Source organism: Mastacembelus armatus, chromosome 5 (genome assembly GCF_900324485.2).
Source record: "Mastacembelus armatus chromosome 5, fMasArm1.2, whole genome shotgun sequence".
NCBI lineage: Eukaryota > Metazoa > Chordata > Actinopteri > Synbranchiformes > Mastacembelidae > Mastacembelus > Mastacembelus armatus.
In genome coordinates, this window is record NC_046637.1 from 15,776,913 (window position 1) to 15,792,791 (window position 15,879).

General features: G+C 37.8%; 1 protein-coding gene across 1 annotated transcript; it reads left to right on the top strand.

The window, feature by feature from the left end:
• The first annotated feature begins 445 nt into the window (after positions 1 to 445).
• On the top strand, positions 446 to 15,649 carry sypl2a (synaptophysin-like 2a). The gene is made up of 6 exons (XM_026307389.2): positions 446 to 617; positions 834 to 908; positions 7,532 to 7,653; positions 8,601 to 8,799; positions 12,459 to 12,632; positions 13,191 to 15,649. Exons 1-6 carry the CDS (start codon positions 603 to 605, stop codon positions 13,314 to 13,316), a joined length of 711 nt encoding a protein of 236 aa, XP_026163174.1. The 5' UTR covers positions 446 to 602; the 3' UTR covers positions 13,317 to 15,649.
• The last annotated feature ends 230 nt before the right edge of the window (positions 15,650 to 15,879 follow it).

Sequence of the window (15,879 nt, forward strand, 5' to 3'; positions counted from 1 at the left end):
CCACTATGTTTCATAGGGACGTATTTCTATACATTTATCTGACAGCCTTAGTTACGACTTAGTTTATAAAATAGGATTTCTGTATAGAGAACAAATGTGTTCTTCTCACATATGCCTTTGTACTTTCACAAGTACATGAGACCTTGCCTTCTGTCTTTCTTTAAATATTTGTTTCATTTTTCGATTAAAAATTCAGTAGTGTATGCGCTGGGATGAGTAAGGTCAGATCAGGCCATATCAAAGTATACCACGAAAGGCAGTCAAATTTAGAATACTGAGATTGATTAGTACGATTTCCTCAAGACTAATAACTTCTAAAATTATTCGGTGGTTGAAATGGATAAACTATATTAAAACATTTCATGTGTAGTTAAAAAAATGCCCGTTCTCGATGCTCGGAAAGTAACCGGAAGTAAAGCCCATTTTATTTTGGTGAGTTCGACAGTTGCACAGTGTTTGACAGATCGGTGCTGCCTGCTGTCAGCACCCGTTGTATTACATGCCTGTCTAATGCAAACGGACTAGCTTTGGGTTAGCTTTACAGCCAAACCGACTGCTTTTGAAAGAAATAATCAGACTATTTTTAGTTATTGTACATCTCAATGGACACTATTCAGGTAGGTGAGTTAGCTAAATACCCAGTGACTGACATGAGTAAGCGTTAGCGTATCGCTAACAAGAGAGCTGGCTAACAAGGGCAGGGCCAGTTAGCCAGTTAGGTGACAAACAGGTAACGATAGTCACTTGGGTACTCGTTTACACCTATTTGATATTAACGTTATTTTTCCTATGTCTTTGTCTGTGTTTTTGTACCGTTTGTTTGTTATTCTTAGAAATTGGTGTCTGGATTTTCTCTGGACCTGGGACCACTTAAAGAACCTCTTGGATTTATTCGTGTCCTGGAATGGGTGAGCAATGTCAAAAAGTACTTAAGTGTCCCCACATTAGATACCAATCCAAGTTAACTTTAGTGATACGTTATTTTTATCTGTGATCAGCCATCATATCTACTTAGCATTCCTCTCAGTTCATCCTCGTGATGTTAATATTTCCTTCTCCAGCAGTTCATTTGTTTGTCAGTTCAAGCCATGCAACTTGTTTCTGGCAGTACATGTTAGTTAAGGTTAGGTGTATGTTATAGACTGAACTTTAACTTTAAAGCAGATGAAAACTTTAAACAACAGTTGCATGTCATGTTCATAAGCTTCTACTTTGTTCACTTGCAACTTTGGAGACTTACTTTTTGACCTGATTTGCTGAGTTAAATCATGCCATGGTGGGTGGATTAACAAGTGAATTGTTAACTGAAGTGAGACCATGAGGTTTCCACTGTTAAGCCTTTCACCTTTATGTGCTGGGGAATAGTAGATCATGCTCTGAACATGCTGCCATTTGAGCCTCTGCAATTGACTACATTATGAGTAATCTGAATGGACTGCATACTAAAAAAAAGACAGTGGCACAGGAATGCCCACTCTCTTACGTGTCTTGCATATAGTGGTAGTGCAATGTATTTCTGGCTGATGCAAGCTACTGTGATAACTGTTCCATTATTAGAATAATAATCTCATTCCAAAGTAAAACATGATCCTGTAAGTGCAGCAGGACAAAACTGAACCTGAAAGTTGGTCTGTTTGGATAAGTTTTATTTTCCAAACTAGTTTTACACAGGTGTAATAAATACTACTGATGATAGGTCAGTTCTGTTAAGCATCCCCGTGAGGTATTCCAGCATGCACAATATTAGGATGTCTGTTGTGGAATGCAGCCATTATTCTTAGTGATATGTCCAAGTTCCTACCATGAAAGAGGTCTATTATTGTTATCAATACAATGATTGCTGAAAGTAGAATTATAGTTTTTTGTCGGTTATAGTTGTGATTTCATTTGCTTGCACATGTATTTATCATTGGATTGGAAAGCTGGGATCTTTAAAGTGGAAGAAGAATGAACAGAGGTCATTTTGAGATGTTTTCTTAGTTATCACAGCTGACTGTTGGAGTCTGATGAAGGATTTGAGTCTTCCCAAGCAGCCCTCACTTCCTAGGACACTGACTCATCCTGCTGGCTGGTCCACTGATTCAATAGTGAATGTGGGTGCAGTGGGATAAATATACTGTACACATTCCACTGGGGTCTATCAACAGACATGTTTGAGGTTGTGTAAAGGTCATACTTGTATATTTGATGCGGAAAGTGCTTTCAGTAACTTTGTACGGACAGAAGGACATACCTTTACCATTTACAGCAATTAGTCATTAAAGACACAAAGAGTGAAAAGGTGGACAAACTGTACTCTTGAAAAACAAGCAAACGGCAACAACAATCATGTTTAAATGTTTAAAGGTTTACACACTGGTACTGAAGTCACCAAAGGTATACACGGTCAGTATGTTTTATAGTACAAGATCTAATCACCTCACTACTCAAGTTTTCAAATTTTTGTCTTAAAAATCAGTTTGATCAAAATCCAAAATGATATAGGCTGTGTTGGTGGGAGTTTGTTGCTTCAGGTACCAGTATAACATGTAATATGTCCAGTTTGAGTAAGAGATCCATCATTTCAGTTTTTGCACATGTTATTGTATAGGTAATTTGCCCATCTGTCTACATATGTCTGGTGACAAAGTGAAAACATGTGTATGTTCCACTCAGATACCTTTATTTTCCCATTCAGAAAACAAAAACATCCATGTTTCTCTACAGTCTCTGGGCAGTATAATTTGTCAGTGAGTTTGAGGAATATTCCTTCATAATGGTCTCCAAACTTTTAAATATGATTTTCACAGCTGCAGCCATTTTTGTTCTGATTTAAATCTCGCTATTTCTAATTTCTCCAGGCAGTTTAACAAGTCTTATTTGTTAGTAATTTGCTCCAGTCCTTCTAGCATGAGGCATTCTAGTTCTGGGAGAAGCCATTGGCCAACCTCCTCTACAGGATGTTTATAATTGATATTACTAAATGTCAAACTGGTCCATATGCCACAGCCTGTAAATATGGACATTAGCCAGTAACAGCAGTGTATCGCAGTGTCAAATGTAGGGCGGTCACCATGAAGAGACATGAGTGTCTGGCTATTTTTGCTATCATGAATTACTACGCCTGTTTTTAGTTCACTATTGCAACATGTCCATGTGGTTCGCTATATACAAATAAAGGTTGTTATATAAGATTTTAAATTGCTAGTGTCAGAAACCAATGCCTGGCTGCTGCTGCCTGACAAGGAGAGGTAGTAAGGAATCAGTCTCTGGGAGGCTGGGTGGTACATTGGATTCAAGGACAAGGAACCCCCACCATGTCTGGAGAGTTTATTTGGGGTGCTGTCAGATTGGCCTGGGTGGGTCAAACAGGACTGAGATGAAAGCTGAGAAATGTTTTGGCAATTCAGATACCTGAAAGATGAAACCCATTCCTGAAAATCCTTAGGCGGCCTAAAGCTTGCTAAATATTGCTCACCATTTCTCTCTGTGTTTCTGTTGTTTATTTTGCTCTATTTACTACACCACCAGAGCCTGAGGGCTGTTCACCTCAGTTCCTGACCATGTGATTTTTACATATTGTATAAAACTGATATGTAGTTGTAAAGTATCCAAGTAATTTGGGAATGTATCTAGGAAGAAGTAGGTCTATAGTACATGCATAAAGGGCATTATTCTTGAGGGAAAGTATGGAAACAGGAATCACTTGCCTTAATGAAAAGCTTTTCATTGTAGAAAGGATGTCCTGGGAGGAGGAGAGGTGTGTGTGTGAGGGGTTGATCCTTGTTACATAGTATTGCTGTGTGCTCTAGTGCTTATATATACTTTACAGGACAATTACTGTGACAATGCATTTTTGTTGTGAGACAAGGGTAGTTTTCTTGTGACCATACCTTCTGACAAGCATGGTCATCCCATTTAATTTTATGCAGTTAAGTTAAAGCATTACAGGCCTTTTCTAGCTGTTTGACGAATGTTCAAAATTCTTTATCCATTATGTACACTGCTTATCCTGTTGAGAGTTCTACAGAGTAGAGTACATTGTAAAAGTAATGTATTTCATTCGATTCTTCCTCCGGATAATTAAAAGCTACAATGAGCAAAAGGTTTAATATGTTTGGAAATAATGGCTTGTAGTGGTACCTGTTTGTGTTAAAATAATTTTTTTAGAGGGCAGTTTAGAATTTTGCAGACTAAAGACAGGCTATGTCAGAGTTCTCAGATATCAGAAATGTAGGACCAAACATTCACAATGGAACTACTGTTCTTGTTCAATGTACAAATCAACCAAGTATGAAAAGAAACAAAATTCACCTCCTGGTGTAAAACATTATTAGCACCCATATGCTACTGCATTGATGTGTAAGAACCAGCAAGATTGCAGTCATCACACAGTGTATAAGGTGTTTATAATGCATCCTACAACAATTGATCAACATGCTGTAACTTTTAATACTATTTTATGTAAACAATATAATGATTAGAGCCTGACTGATATGGGTTTTTTTTGGGATGGATGGAAAATAAAAAATCGATATTCCATTCGCTAATATCTATGTACCCTCTGGCCATAAGGGCTTGCTGTAGCTTTCCCAGCCAATGCGGTAGGTAGGGCCAGTACAGCGCATCTTTGTCTTTTCACGTCAGAAGTGAAGCGAGTGAGTGCGTGAAATGTAGAAGATTTTAGCAGCACCACTGTTTTTAGAAGCAGACCTTTGGTTATATTTTGTCCTTAAAGTTAAAGACAGGAGTAATTACAGAACTATCCCTGACTAACGCTGATTACCTGGATCAGGTGTGTTCAGCCAATCAGGAGTGGGAAGAGCAGAGATAGCTGGAAAACAAGCAGGGCATGGTGCCTTGAGGACCAGGATTGACATCTACTGGTTTAATATATGTGGGTGAGTGTGTGAATCTAGTAAGGGATACTGGACACCTTTTTTGTTTTTTTCTGGAGCACCAAATTCCACATTTTAGTTCAGTGACAAAAGAATTGAACACAACTGACTGTAACCGGGCTAGAAATGAACTTTTTTACATAAAAAAATTTTGGAGCACCAAATGAAATTTAAGTTAAAACAACAACTAAAATATAAAGTACTGTGCATAGGTTTTGGCACTTTAGATGTTTTAGATCGTTATCACACAAAACTATCAGGTGTCTGATTGATCCCAGGTTCATTGTGCAGCCCAGTGTGCAGGACAAATCCATAAAGAACCCACTAGAATTCATGAAGAAGACACTGGGAGTCTGAAGCTAGAGAAGAACTGCAGCAGCTTCTCTAAGCTGCAGCTGCTGGTTTAAGGGCACATAGGAGTCTGCAAATACTGATGAGATTTAGGTTTTGTTCTATTCACTGCATTTGATATAAAGTTAATTTATAATTAAAAACACAATTTAGATATATATCAACATTTTGATCATTTAAGTAATTTATACAATTCATGCAATTTATAGTAAAAGCATCCCATGTATTTTTAATGCCTAAAACCTTTGCACAGTGTTGTATATTTAACATATTTCCTTCATTAAAAATATTGTAACTGACACTCTGACTCTGCATCAAAATAGTTTGTCAGCTTACTTATCAATATAATGTGAGGCACCTCCGTATTATTAAATTATGTCAGTGGTACACAGCAAATTGCATTTTAAGCACTATTTTAAAATTTTGAGTAATAGATGTATTGCAATATATGCCATTATATATCATTATCTTATCTTATCTTACTTATCTTATCATTATCTTATTGTATTGTAGCACATTGTATTTAGGTACATATTGTATCGTGTCCCATGAACCGAGGTACGTATCGTATCGTGATGTCATTAACACTACCCAGTCCTAATTGTAGTTGAGTTGAACAGATTTACTCTGTTTACTTATGTTTAGCTTTAACAAGGCTTCTTTTGGCTCAAAAAGGACCTCTTTGCCCGGCTATCCCAGGGGGTTAGAGGTTTTTGGGGAGGGTTTGGCTGTATAGTATCACTAGGATTATGTTTAGGCTTATAAATGTTTTTGAACAATGCAGATAACAGTAAATCTGCACGGTGGCCAGTAGATTGGCCCAACCTGATTGTGCTCTGCCATGCCATGTGATGCTGGTGAAAAGAGATTGTTGAAATCTTGTAAAAAATCTTTCTACTAAGTGCAATGCTCACTTAAGAAATCTGTCTGAAACAAACAGTCTGCATTTTAATCCACTCCGGATTTGACAGTATAATCAAATTGCTGATGGCAGTTTTTGCTATCTGGTAAACCTGGGGTGGAATCACAGTTTTTCTGCACAGTCAGTTCATGATAAAGTTTAGAGGAAATGGTCTGGGTTCCCCTTTGCTTTTCATTCTTCCTGCTGTTTTCTGTTCTGTCAGCATAGTTACAGATATCAGCTATTTTTCTCACTTGAGAAGAACTAATTTCCTCATATTCATTCACACTTAATGTGCAGAATTTTTAAAATCTTACATATCTTTTGTCCAGTTTTAGTCAGTAGTGTATTTCAAGTATCTTATGCTTAAAGAAATACGATTATTTATCTAATACGATGTGAGAAGATGTAGGACCAAACAAGGAAAGTTCCTGATGAAAATATGCATCACATAAGGTCTTTTCTGTGTGATGTGTGAGTGTTGGTTGGGCTTCTCATACATATACAATACTCGCTAGTAGGATACATTCATCGTTGGTTTGTGTCTTTTTAAAGGATAACAAAAATACAAAAAATCAAAAGTCATATCCTTTAAGAAATACAGTTACACTGCCAGAGCATCAACCCTTCAGTAAAAATAGAAACAAACTACATGATAACAATCAAATTAGACAACATAGGGCATGTCTTCTTGGAGAAGGCTGGTGGCTCAGTGTATATTTGTCTGACAGTTCTTGAGAAACACGCGGTAGCCCAGTACAATTATTCCTTAGGAGTATAAGGTATCTTAGTTACAGAATATGACATTTGATTACATGTCAACTATGAAGAGAGGGCTTTGGTAAGAGCTGGACTGACTGAAGTTGAAAGTTTGGTTTGTTCAGTTTCATGTAGAAGCTTTTGCTATGTTTGCTTTCAGCTCTGTGAGGGGCAGGGAGGGGATATCCTGTGTGGAAGGAGGATATGACAACTGCAGGGAAGAGTGTGGCCTTGTAGTGGGGACATTAGCTCAGAGACTTTTAAAAAAAAAATCCCATGAGAATGGAAAAGATATTCTAGTATCAGTATCATATTGAATTTAATGTTGAAGCTTATCTCTTGTCCTAAATGGCAAATCATCCATTTATTGCTTATTGCTTATTTACTGCTTATCTTGGTATGTCCAGGGTGATGGTGGGCTGGAGCCAAAAAATGTCAATACAGTTAAAATCATTAAAATACCTTTAATTTCATTTCAATAAACATTTATTCTGATTTTATATTTTTATTGTAGGCATAACTACATCTTTGACTTTCTTTAAGAAGAAAGACTCTGATAATTTGAGACATCTGTTAGTCAAACAAACACGCCTCTCTTTTAAAGCCTTTGACCGACCTGTACTGTGTTTCTCCACCCCAACAGGTCTTTGCCATCTTTGCCTTTGCTGCCACAGGAGGTTACTCTGGGACAACCCACTTCACAGTCAACTGCGCAACACCTAAGGAAACAAAGGATGTAAATCCTGTGTTTGGCTACCCATTCAGGTACTGTAAACCGGTAAAGGACAATTGTTGTACAAGATTTTCAGTTTGCTTTCTTAAGACATGCTACCCCCCACTAATACACAAAAACCGTCATCGGGTGAAAATTACTCAGGAAGTTAACCCCTGTTGTTAGTGTTTTTTGTAATGTAGCCTGATGGGACTATGTAAATGTTACATACAAGAGGTCCAAGGATTGAGTCTTGGAGGAACCTCAACACTGTATTATATTGGTCCGTTCAGATGCATAATTAACAATTTAAATAGTTCCTAGTTCTGAAGATATTATGAGCTACTGTAGCACCATCCCTGAGAGAGACTATCTGCTATATGGAACAGGATCTCCTGTTAATTTTCACAGTTTATATGTTTAAGAAATTATTAAAGAAAGGAGCTGTGGTTTTCCCCAGGTATTCCAGCTTTCTTTCCACAGTCCAAACATATCCAAGTTAGGGTTAGGCTAATTACTGACTCTAAATTGCCTGTAGGTATGAATGTGAGTGTGAGTGTGAGTGTTTGTCTGTCTCTATGCGTCAGCTTTATAATAGACTGGTGATTTGTCCAGGGTGTATCCTACCCTACTCTCACCTAATGTCAGCTGGGATTGGCTCCAGCCCCCCATGATCCTGGATAGCAGCAAGAAGTGATAGCTGATGGATCGATGTATTAAAGAAAGGCAGAAAATGTATAAATTCAAATCCCTGTGAGATTTCATCATGATGGGGCTAATGTACAATCATGCAGATCAGTTGAGTGTTCTGTTTAGTTGTGTACATGGTCTTCATAAAATCTGACAGGCCTTGCTAAATTATTGATTATTCTCTCTTCTTGCATTCCTTGGATAAAAGAGTAACACAGGTGAGGACTGTTTTTTCTGAAATGAATGAGTATAAAAATAACTCAACAGATCAACTATTAAAAATGCACACCCTCTCTGTACCTTCTTTCAGGTTGTCAGCATACCCGTATAACATACCATCATGTAATGGCAGTCCACCCAATGTGACTTACCTGCAGGGTGACTTCTCCTCCTCAGCAGAGTTTTTTGTGTGCGTTGGTGTGTTCGGGTTCCTTTATTGTACTGCCACACTGATTCTCTACTTAGGCTACCAGAACATGTACCGCCAGACAAGCCGTGGTCCCATCATAGTGAGTATAGATTTTTTTTGTTTGACTTACTAACCTTCTTTACCTTCTCTTATTTTAAACCCTAGGTATTAGAAGAGTTGTTTTTTTTGTTTGTTTTTTTTGGTGTTGTTTTATGTAGCTGGTTTGGCATATGTTTTTTTTGTTCCCACTTGGTGGGCATTCAGATTTAAATAAGCCTTGCAAGTGGATGTACTGATGGAGACATATTATTTAGTCTTGACACTTGTGCTGTGCTGCTGGACTGTTTTCATTCAACTATATCACAGTTTTTATGTTTTTTATGCAGAGCTAAGGTTGGTCTGAATAGTCTGACTACAGTGGTCTACGTGACTACAGTGGTCTACATCACATACGTCTTCACTTAGACCCATGTCTACATTAAGTTGAGTAAATCCATAAACACCTTTCTCCTGTTTTGGCCATCCGTCCAGACTGAAACTGTATTATATCTCCCCTGAAATGGTGCTTTTCCAAAATGGTTTCAGGGGCATCTAAGTCTGAAGCCAGCTCACCATTGTATTATGTATGGAGAAAATTGAGCTTTGTAAAAACTCGTGACCAACTTTTGTGCATGGTTTGTTTGCCTTTGTTTGACTCGTGCAGTAGAAAAAGGATTACCCAGTTTGTGTTTTAATGTGGACTGCGGTGAATGCAGAAACAGACCATAATGTCTGGGCACATGTTGTTTTGGAGCAAAAAAAGTGTTTTACACTTTACTTGGCTAAATGTATATTTGTGACTAAACACTAAGCTGTCTGCATTATAAAATGTGCATCCACAGAATTTTCAGGTTATTTTAAAATGTCTGCATTCAGCAAAACACATAAATAGCAGAAAAACAAATTACAGTGGCTACAGAAAGACCCATCAGTTTGCACACTTTGTGTTGTTAAAAAGTAAAAATGGTTAAAAGTGGCACACTAATTCATACAACATACAAAAGCATTTAAAGCACTTAAGCTCTGCCCGACTGGATGGGAAGTGTCTCTAAACTGCTGGTCTTCACACAAATGTTCAGTGGAGGTTAAAACCACATTCACATTAATTCCTAGAGGGGACTGCATTCACTGCAGCTGGTGCCATGGGCGGCTCTGAAAAAAAAAAAGTGACTCAGCCTCATGCGCCCCAGCATTTTCTCCAACATTATTTGGCAGGATGCTGCATTGACCAATCATGTCTCTGTACAGGCAGAGTTCAAAGCAAAATAGCAGTACTCTCCCAATGGTGTCTTCTTTGGTCGAATTTAAGTTTGGTGTCTATATTTGGCTTGAAATCGGTGTCACACCAAAGAAAAGTACCATCATACTGTAGGTGGTCTCTGTTTATGTTCTTGGGCTGGAAACATAAATGAGGACTCTTACATCATTGGACCAGTAGGATGTACTGTGCACACCTACATGACATTCCAATTGCAACTTCTCAATTACAAACCATTCCATCCTTGTATTAAAACAAAGTAAGTATTGCATTTGCACAACTCACTGTGCATGCATGCTAAGGCTGGGCTTTGGCTGGGCCTGACAGTCAGACTTGTCCTGAAGACACTCTAGCATAGTTTCTATGCTTAGGGTCATTGTTATGCTGTGAAGGTGAATTGTTGCATACATTCAGGAGGAGGTATGATGTGGCCCCCATCAAGACAACTCTGACAAAGCCATCATGGTTGTTGTGATTCAGTTAGGAAATGGAGGAACAGCTACTAACAGCTGGGCTATTTGCTCTAAATCAACTCTCTGTAAAAGCACTTCTAACAAGTGGGGAATGCTGTTTGTTGGAATACATACCTTGCACATTACATAGAATATTACTTTAATAAGCTACTGGGAATTGAATATGATGTGTCGAAACACATTGTTTAACTCCTTGTGGACCATTATAATAGCAAATGTTTGTCCAACCAGATCTAAGTATGTAAATCACATTGTAATGTTTTCAGTCACTGCAGGATCTTCTGCCCAAGCCAACACACTCATGCAGACACCACACTCAGTTCCATGATTTTTTCAGCTTTTCAGACAGTTGAGTCTTTCTGACAGTAGCTCATCCCTCTGTATGCCCAGATGTTCAGTTTCTACTAGCTACTCGTTCTGTCAGTACTGTTCTTTCGCCAAGACCTCTCCTGCTTTGCTCGTCAGTCCTGCCTTGTCCTACGACATCTTTTCTGCTACTAAATAGGCAGCGCTTAATTGCAGAATTAGTTCTAGCTGTGCCAATTGCCCACACTCTCTGCACACTCTCTCTCATTCAGACATGCAGACAGACAGCTGACCCACAGCCAGTGCCTCACCTCTCCCATCACTCAGATGGCCCCACCTCCACGCATATGCAGGGACGTTTTTAGGCATTGGTGAGCCAGGCAGACAGCTGGGGCCAGATTCATATTGTCCTTATGTATTCGACGGAAAACAGTATAGGAAGCAAGCATTACATATTTTCTTAATATTTCACTGTTCAGCTAAAAAAGATCTCTAAATTACTGAAATAATTTTGACAGACCTAAGGTATGATTTTTAAATAAAATTCTAAAATCTCCTCCTCTGTATAGAATTAAGAGACTGTCTGTAATGTGGAGGAATCAAAGATACTCCTGCACAGATGAGTACTAACAATGTTAAAATCATAAGGACTACTTTCAATTAAGAATATGAACAGATGACAAGGACAGAATGCAGAAGAGAAGATAAGTTATAATTGACATATAATATAGACTTTTATTTTCCAGTAACAGCCCTGATCACATACATTGCAAGGTCTATTCACATTAAATTCACTGATTTACATCATGTGTCACTGTGAATCATCATTTAGTCAATCTTTTATTATTCATTCTCATCTATATAGAACAACTCATAAAAGCATTAGCTGACAACACATGATGATCAGTAAGACTCCTGCCTCAAAAACTTTGAAGGTTTGGATATTGAGGTCAACCTATGCAGAATTAATTATAAAGCCAATTGGAGACATTGCAATTGAAATGTAAAGACAGGAAATGCATCACAGAAGTCGTAAGAGCACAGACTGTTCTAGCAAAAACAAAAAATATATAAGGCCTTGATGAATTAAGAGTGTGGAATTGTTGAAAGGCAAGGACTGTTTTAGACTCTTAGTGGTGAATTTGTTTGCTCATTGAAAAGAAGTACATTTGCTCATAAATTTAAAATCTTGCCTGTGCTATGGAAAAACTCCCTGCTGTTTTTTTCACCCACACCACTGCCCTTTTATTATTACACAAGCAAATCTTTTCCAGAACTGCATAATCATTCATCACTTAGAAACATTTCATTTTGATCTCAAGATTATCAATCTCATTTTAAAATATTTCCAAATCAATCAGATCTAAATCTTTATATCTCAGGCCCACAAACATTTTAACAGTTTTAATTTAGGTGCACACGTAGAAAAAGAACATGGCTAGCACCTGTGTAACCTTGAGCATCCGTATGGGATGATTGATGGTAAAGTAGCCAGAAACACCTATGCACACTATTCAATACAGTTGTGACCTGTTAATTATATTAAACATTATTATTGCGTGAACTTGGTTCTTATGATCTTTATTTTATATAGATGATGTTTATATATAACAGGTACAATAATTTTCTGAGTATTGATGTATATATCAACATGCTCAGTGTTTACTGTTTTCTCCTTGTCAGGACCTGGTGGTGACTGCTATCTTTGCCTTCCTGTGGCTTGTGTCTTCCTCAGCTTGGGGCAAAGGCCTGACTGATGTCAAATGGGCCACTAATCCCAACCACCTTGTGGAGTCATGCATGGAATTCTGTCAACCAGGAGAGTTTCCTTCCATGGGCCGCCTCAATGCTTCTGTGGTGAGTCATGTTAAAGCAGTTCATCTTCTGCTGACATTACCCCATTACCTTATCTCCTTATTGCTCCTTAAGGAGCCCCAAAATATACAGTAGCTGCATCATTTGGTGATTTATATAGATGATGTTTGTTGGCTGCAGTCACGCCATCTGTACAACTGTGGGAAATGAACAACAATGGGGATTTACCTCATTTTCTTCCTCATCCCACCATATACAGAGTTTTCTGAAGAAAACTTGACAGCAAACAAGTTCGTTTCTGTGGTAACTGACTCTGAGTTTAAATGATCTCTGTTTCTGGAACAGAAAACTAAACTACTCTGGACTGAACTCTCACTCTGGAATACACCTCTGATATTAAAAAAAAAAACCAAACATTCCCCTCCAGTGATGGGATTAAACTGCAAAACACGGAGAGGATACAGTTTTTTAAATAGAATTTCATCCAGTCCAACTCTACCACAGAATGACCTCAGAAATGACTAGGTTAAATGAGCACCACTTCAACACTTCAGCAGATTCTGAGCGATAATCACTATTTGTTTTCCTGTCTCTCTACAGACTTTTGGATTTTTGAACCTGATCCTGTGGGCAGGTAATTGCTGGTTCATTTACAAGGAGACTCCTTTCCACAAAGATCCTAACCCACCAGCCACCATGGAGGAAGGGGGGGTCCCTGGGCCCTAGCCACATCACTCAAGCATAGTCCACACCCACGGCAGAAATGCTTTGTGCCCAACACTGGTCTCTATTAGTAACTTGCAAAAATTGAAACATCAGAAAGGCAGTTGTTCAAATTACTCCCCAACACTTACCAAAGCTGTTTTGTTAGTCATTAGCTCAAGTTAACCTAGTCCCCATTGACTCAAAACTTTATCCTATTTCAAAAGCTGTCATCACCTCACAATTCCCATGTGCCTTAAAAACACTGTGTGGGGGGAAAAAAACCCAAAAAACTTCAATACTGTGTACAACAAGAATTACTGTACAACAGAGCTGAGTTAAACTCAAACTTTTTGTATATGGTGTTCACCACTGCAGGCCTGCAGTGCATTTGCTTCTCTATTAGCACATTGTTCTCTTGATGTCTGCCTTCGAGGAAGCCACCTAGTGATGAAGTCATGATGTAAGAACCCATAATCTGCTGATTCTCAGCCAGCAAAAAGTCAAAAGATTGACATATGTGAAAGTCAAACAGCCGTCACAACCAAAATCAAGTGTTGCCAAAAGCGTCAATACCAAGAAGCAAACACTTAGGTGGGAGCAGATGCACACCTGAAGTCTAGAAGGCCCTGCTTTTCTTCCTTTATATAGTCTGTCTAAAGAAGTGCTACAATACATATTCCAAGTACTATGATTCTAAATATCAGTCCCTTTTGTTTCAATATGTTAAAATTAAAATATAGCGAGTGCTGTTTTTCCTCAAGTTAAAGCAACAGCTAATACCACTGTTATATAATCAGAGTAATAAGAGCATGAGTTAATTGAAGGCTTTCTTCTGAACTTTACTTCCAATTCGACCGTCCAAAGTTTAAATTAACTGCCATGAAATTTCCCAACTAATATCCTTATTGCTGATAGACACTGCAGTATACAATACCACATGTAGCAATTTCAACACACTGAATTTCTTGATTATCTGTGGAAGACAAAAGGAATACACTACAGAAAAAGAAAAATCACACTACAGTCTTCTGTATTTCTATGCGCTTCAAATAAGGAAGCAGAGACTTTTATTTTTGAATGTGCCATTTTCAGTGATGTTTCAGGTTGTGACAACGTGTGTCACACTTTATATTTTCAGTCTGTATCCTGAACAAGGCAGGCATGTTTACTCCAGGCACTGTTGCACATGACTTTACAGTGGAAGTGACTGATGTCAGGGCAAATTGTGTTTAGCCCCAGCTTGATCAAAATTTTACATTTAGACTACTCAGTAACACTAAGACATCCTTGGTTGTCATCTGTTCTTTCGCTAAAGGTGACTCGCAGTGACATTATTTATATATAGTTCATATATATTTTTAGTTACATAAATTGGTCTATGGCATATTTTTAAAATAAATGTTGGATTTCTGTTTTGTTGTTCAAATAGGAAGAGTCACTGTGCGGCTTCTTTTGTTTATGTTGGGGGGGGCGACATTGAATGGCAAATGTGTTTGGCAGATAGATGTAATCTGGCTTTAATTGATACTAGCCCATAGTTCTGCTCCACATGCAACTTAACATCCACTGGCATACATTACAAAGCTTTGTATTCAACTTCTACAGTTGTTCTGAGTCACTGATAGTTTTTGTTATGACTTGTCTGATCTAAAGATCTCTATGAAGAATATGTGCATTAATAGTTTGTTGTGATTTGAGACATTGGGCAGTCTGGGCAAAATTTTTCTTTCATTGCCATAGCCTCTGTCCAGAATGCATTATGGCTGTCTGAGTCACTATAAGTTAAGTTATTTGGTTTCCACATCATATTGAACTTATACTAAATATATTTTAACTTTAGCAATTTTAAAGCTTTAGTTTAATTCAAGAAAAGTGATATATGCAATGGTTTATTGACATTAGACTTAATGTATTTGTCTTGTTTGTGAAAAAGGACACAATGGTTTACCAATATTGAAGTGTAAAACATAAGAGCTGCAACAGTTGAATTCTGTTTTCTTAATTACTGTTTATTATAAAATTATTGGTAGCTGAAATGTAGAAGGTATAGAGAAACAAAATGGATATATATTGAATTGAGCAACAAGTAATTCTACCTGGTTTATACCAATCTGGGTACAGGGGCATGCCTTCTCTCACATCTCCAAGAAAGGTACACTAATATTAATTTCCAGTTGCATTATGTAACTGTTGTTTCCAGTGCCATATGTGTAATAATATCAATTGGATAGCACTCTTTTCCTTTTTCTGTATTCACTGCATTGTTGTACACTCTCCATCATCCATTGATCTTTGAACTTGATCAAAGGGTAGCATAAATAATCTAGTAAATCCTATAATATATAGTATATGCAGTTGGAGTACTGTACTTCGTATTTAAATGAGATCATTTGTATTTGGACATGAATTTAATGTATATGATTTATAAGGTGATACTACAAGACTCCAGACACATGTAATGTAGTTACATCGCATCTTTATAATGAATCGTGTTTGTGTTTCATTGTGCCTCTGACTAGCTGGATGAGGCTTAACCATTTACAGGGATTAGGAAAGGGCAAAGTGTTTGAATATGCAAGGACCT

Bases quoted from the DNA above. Each gene is read 5' to 3' on its own strand.
- sypl2a (XM_026307389.2), top strand. The intron at 7,654-8,600 runs GTACTGTAAACC...ACCTTCTTTCAG, and splicing joins GTGTTTGGCTACCCATTCAG to GTTGTCAGCATACCCGTATA. The intron at 8,800-12,458 runs GTGAGTATAGAT...TCTCCTTGTCAG, and splicing joins CAAGCCGTGGTCCCATCATA to GACCTGGTGGTGACTGCTAT.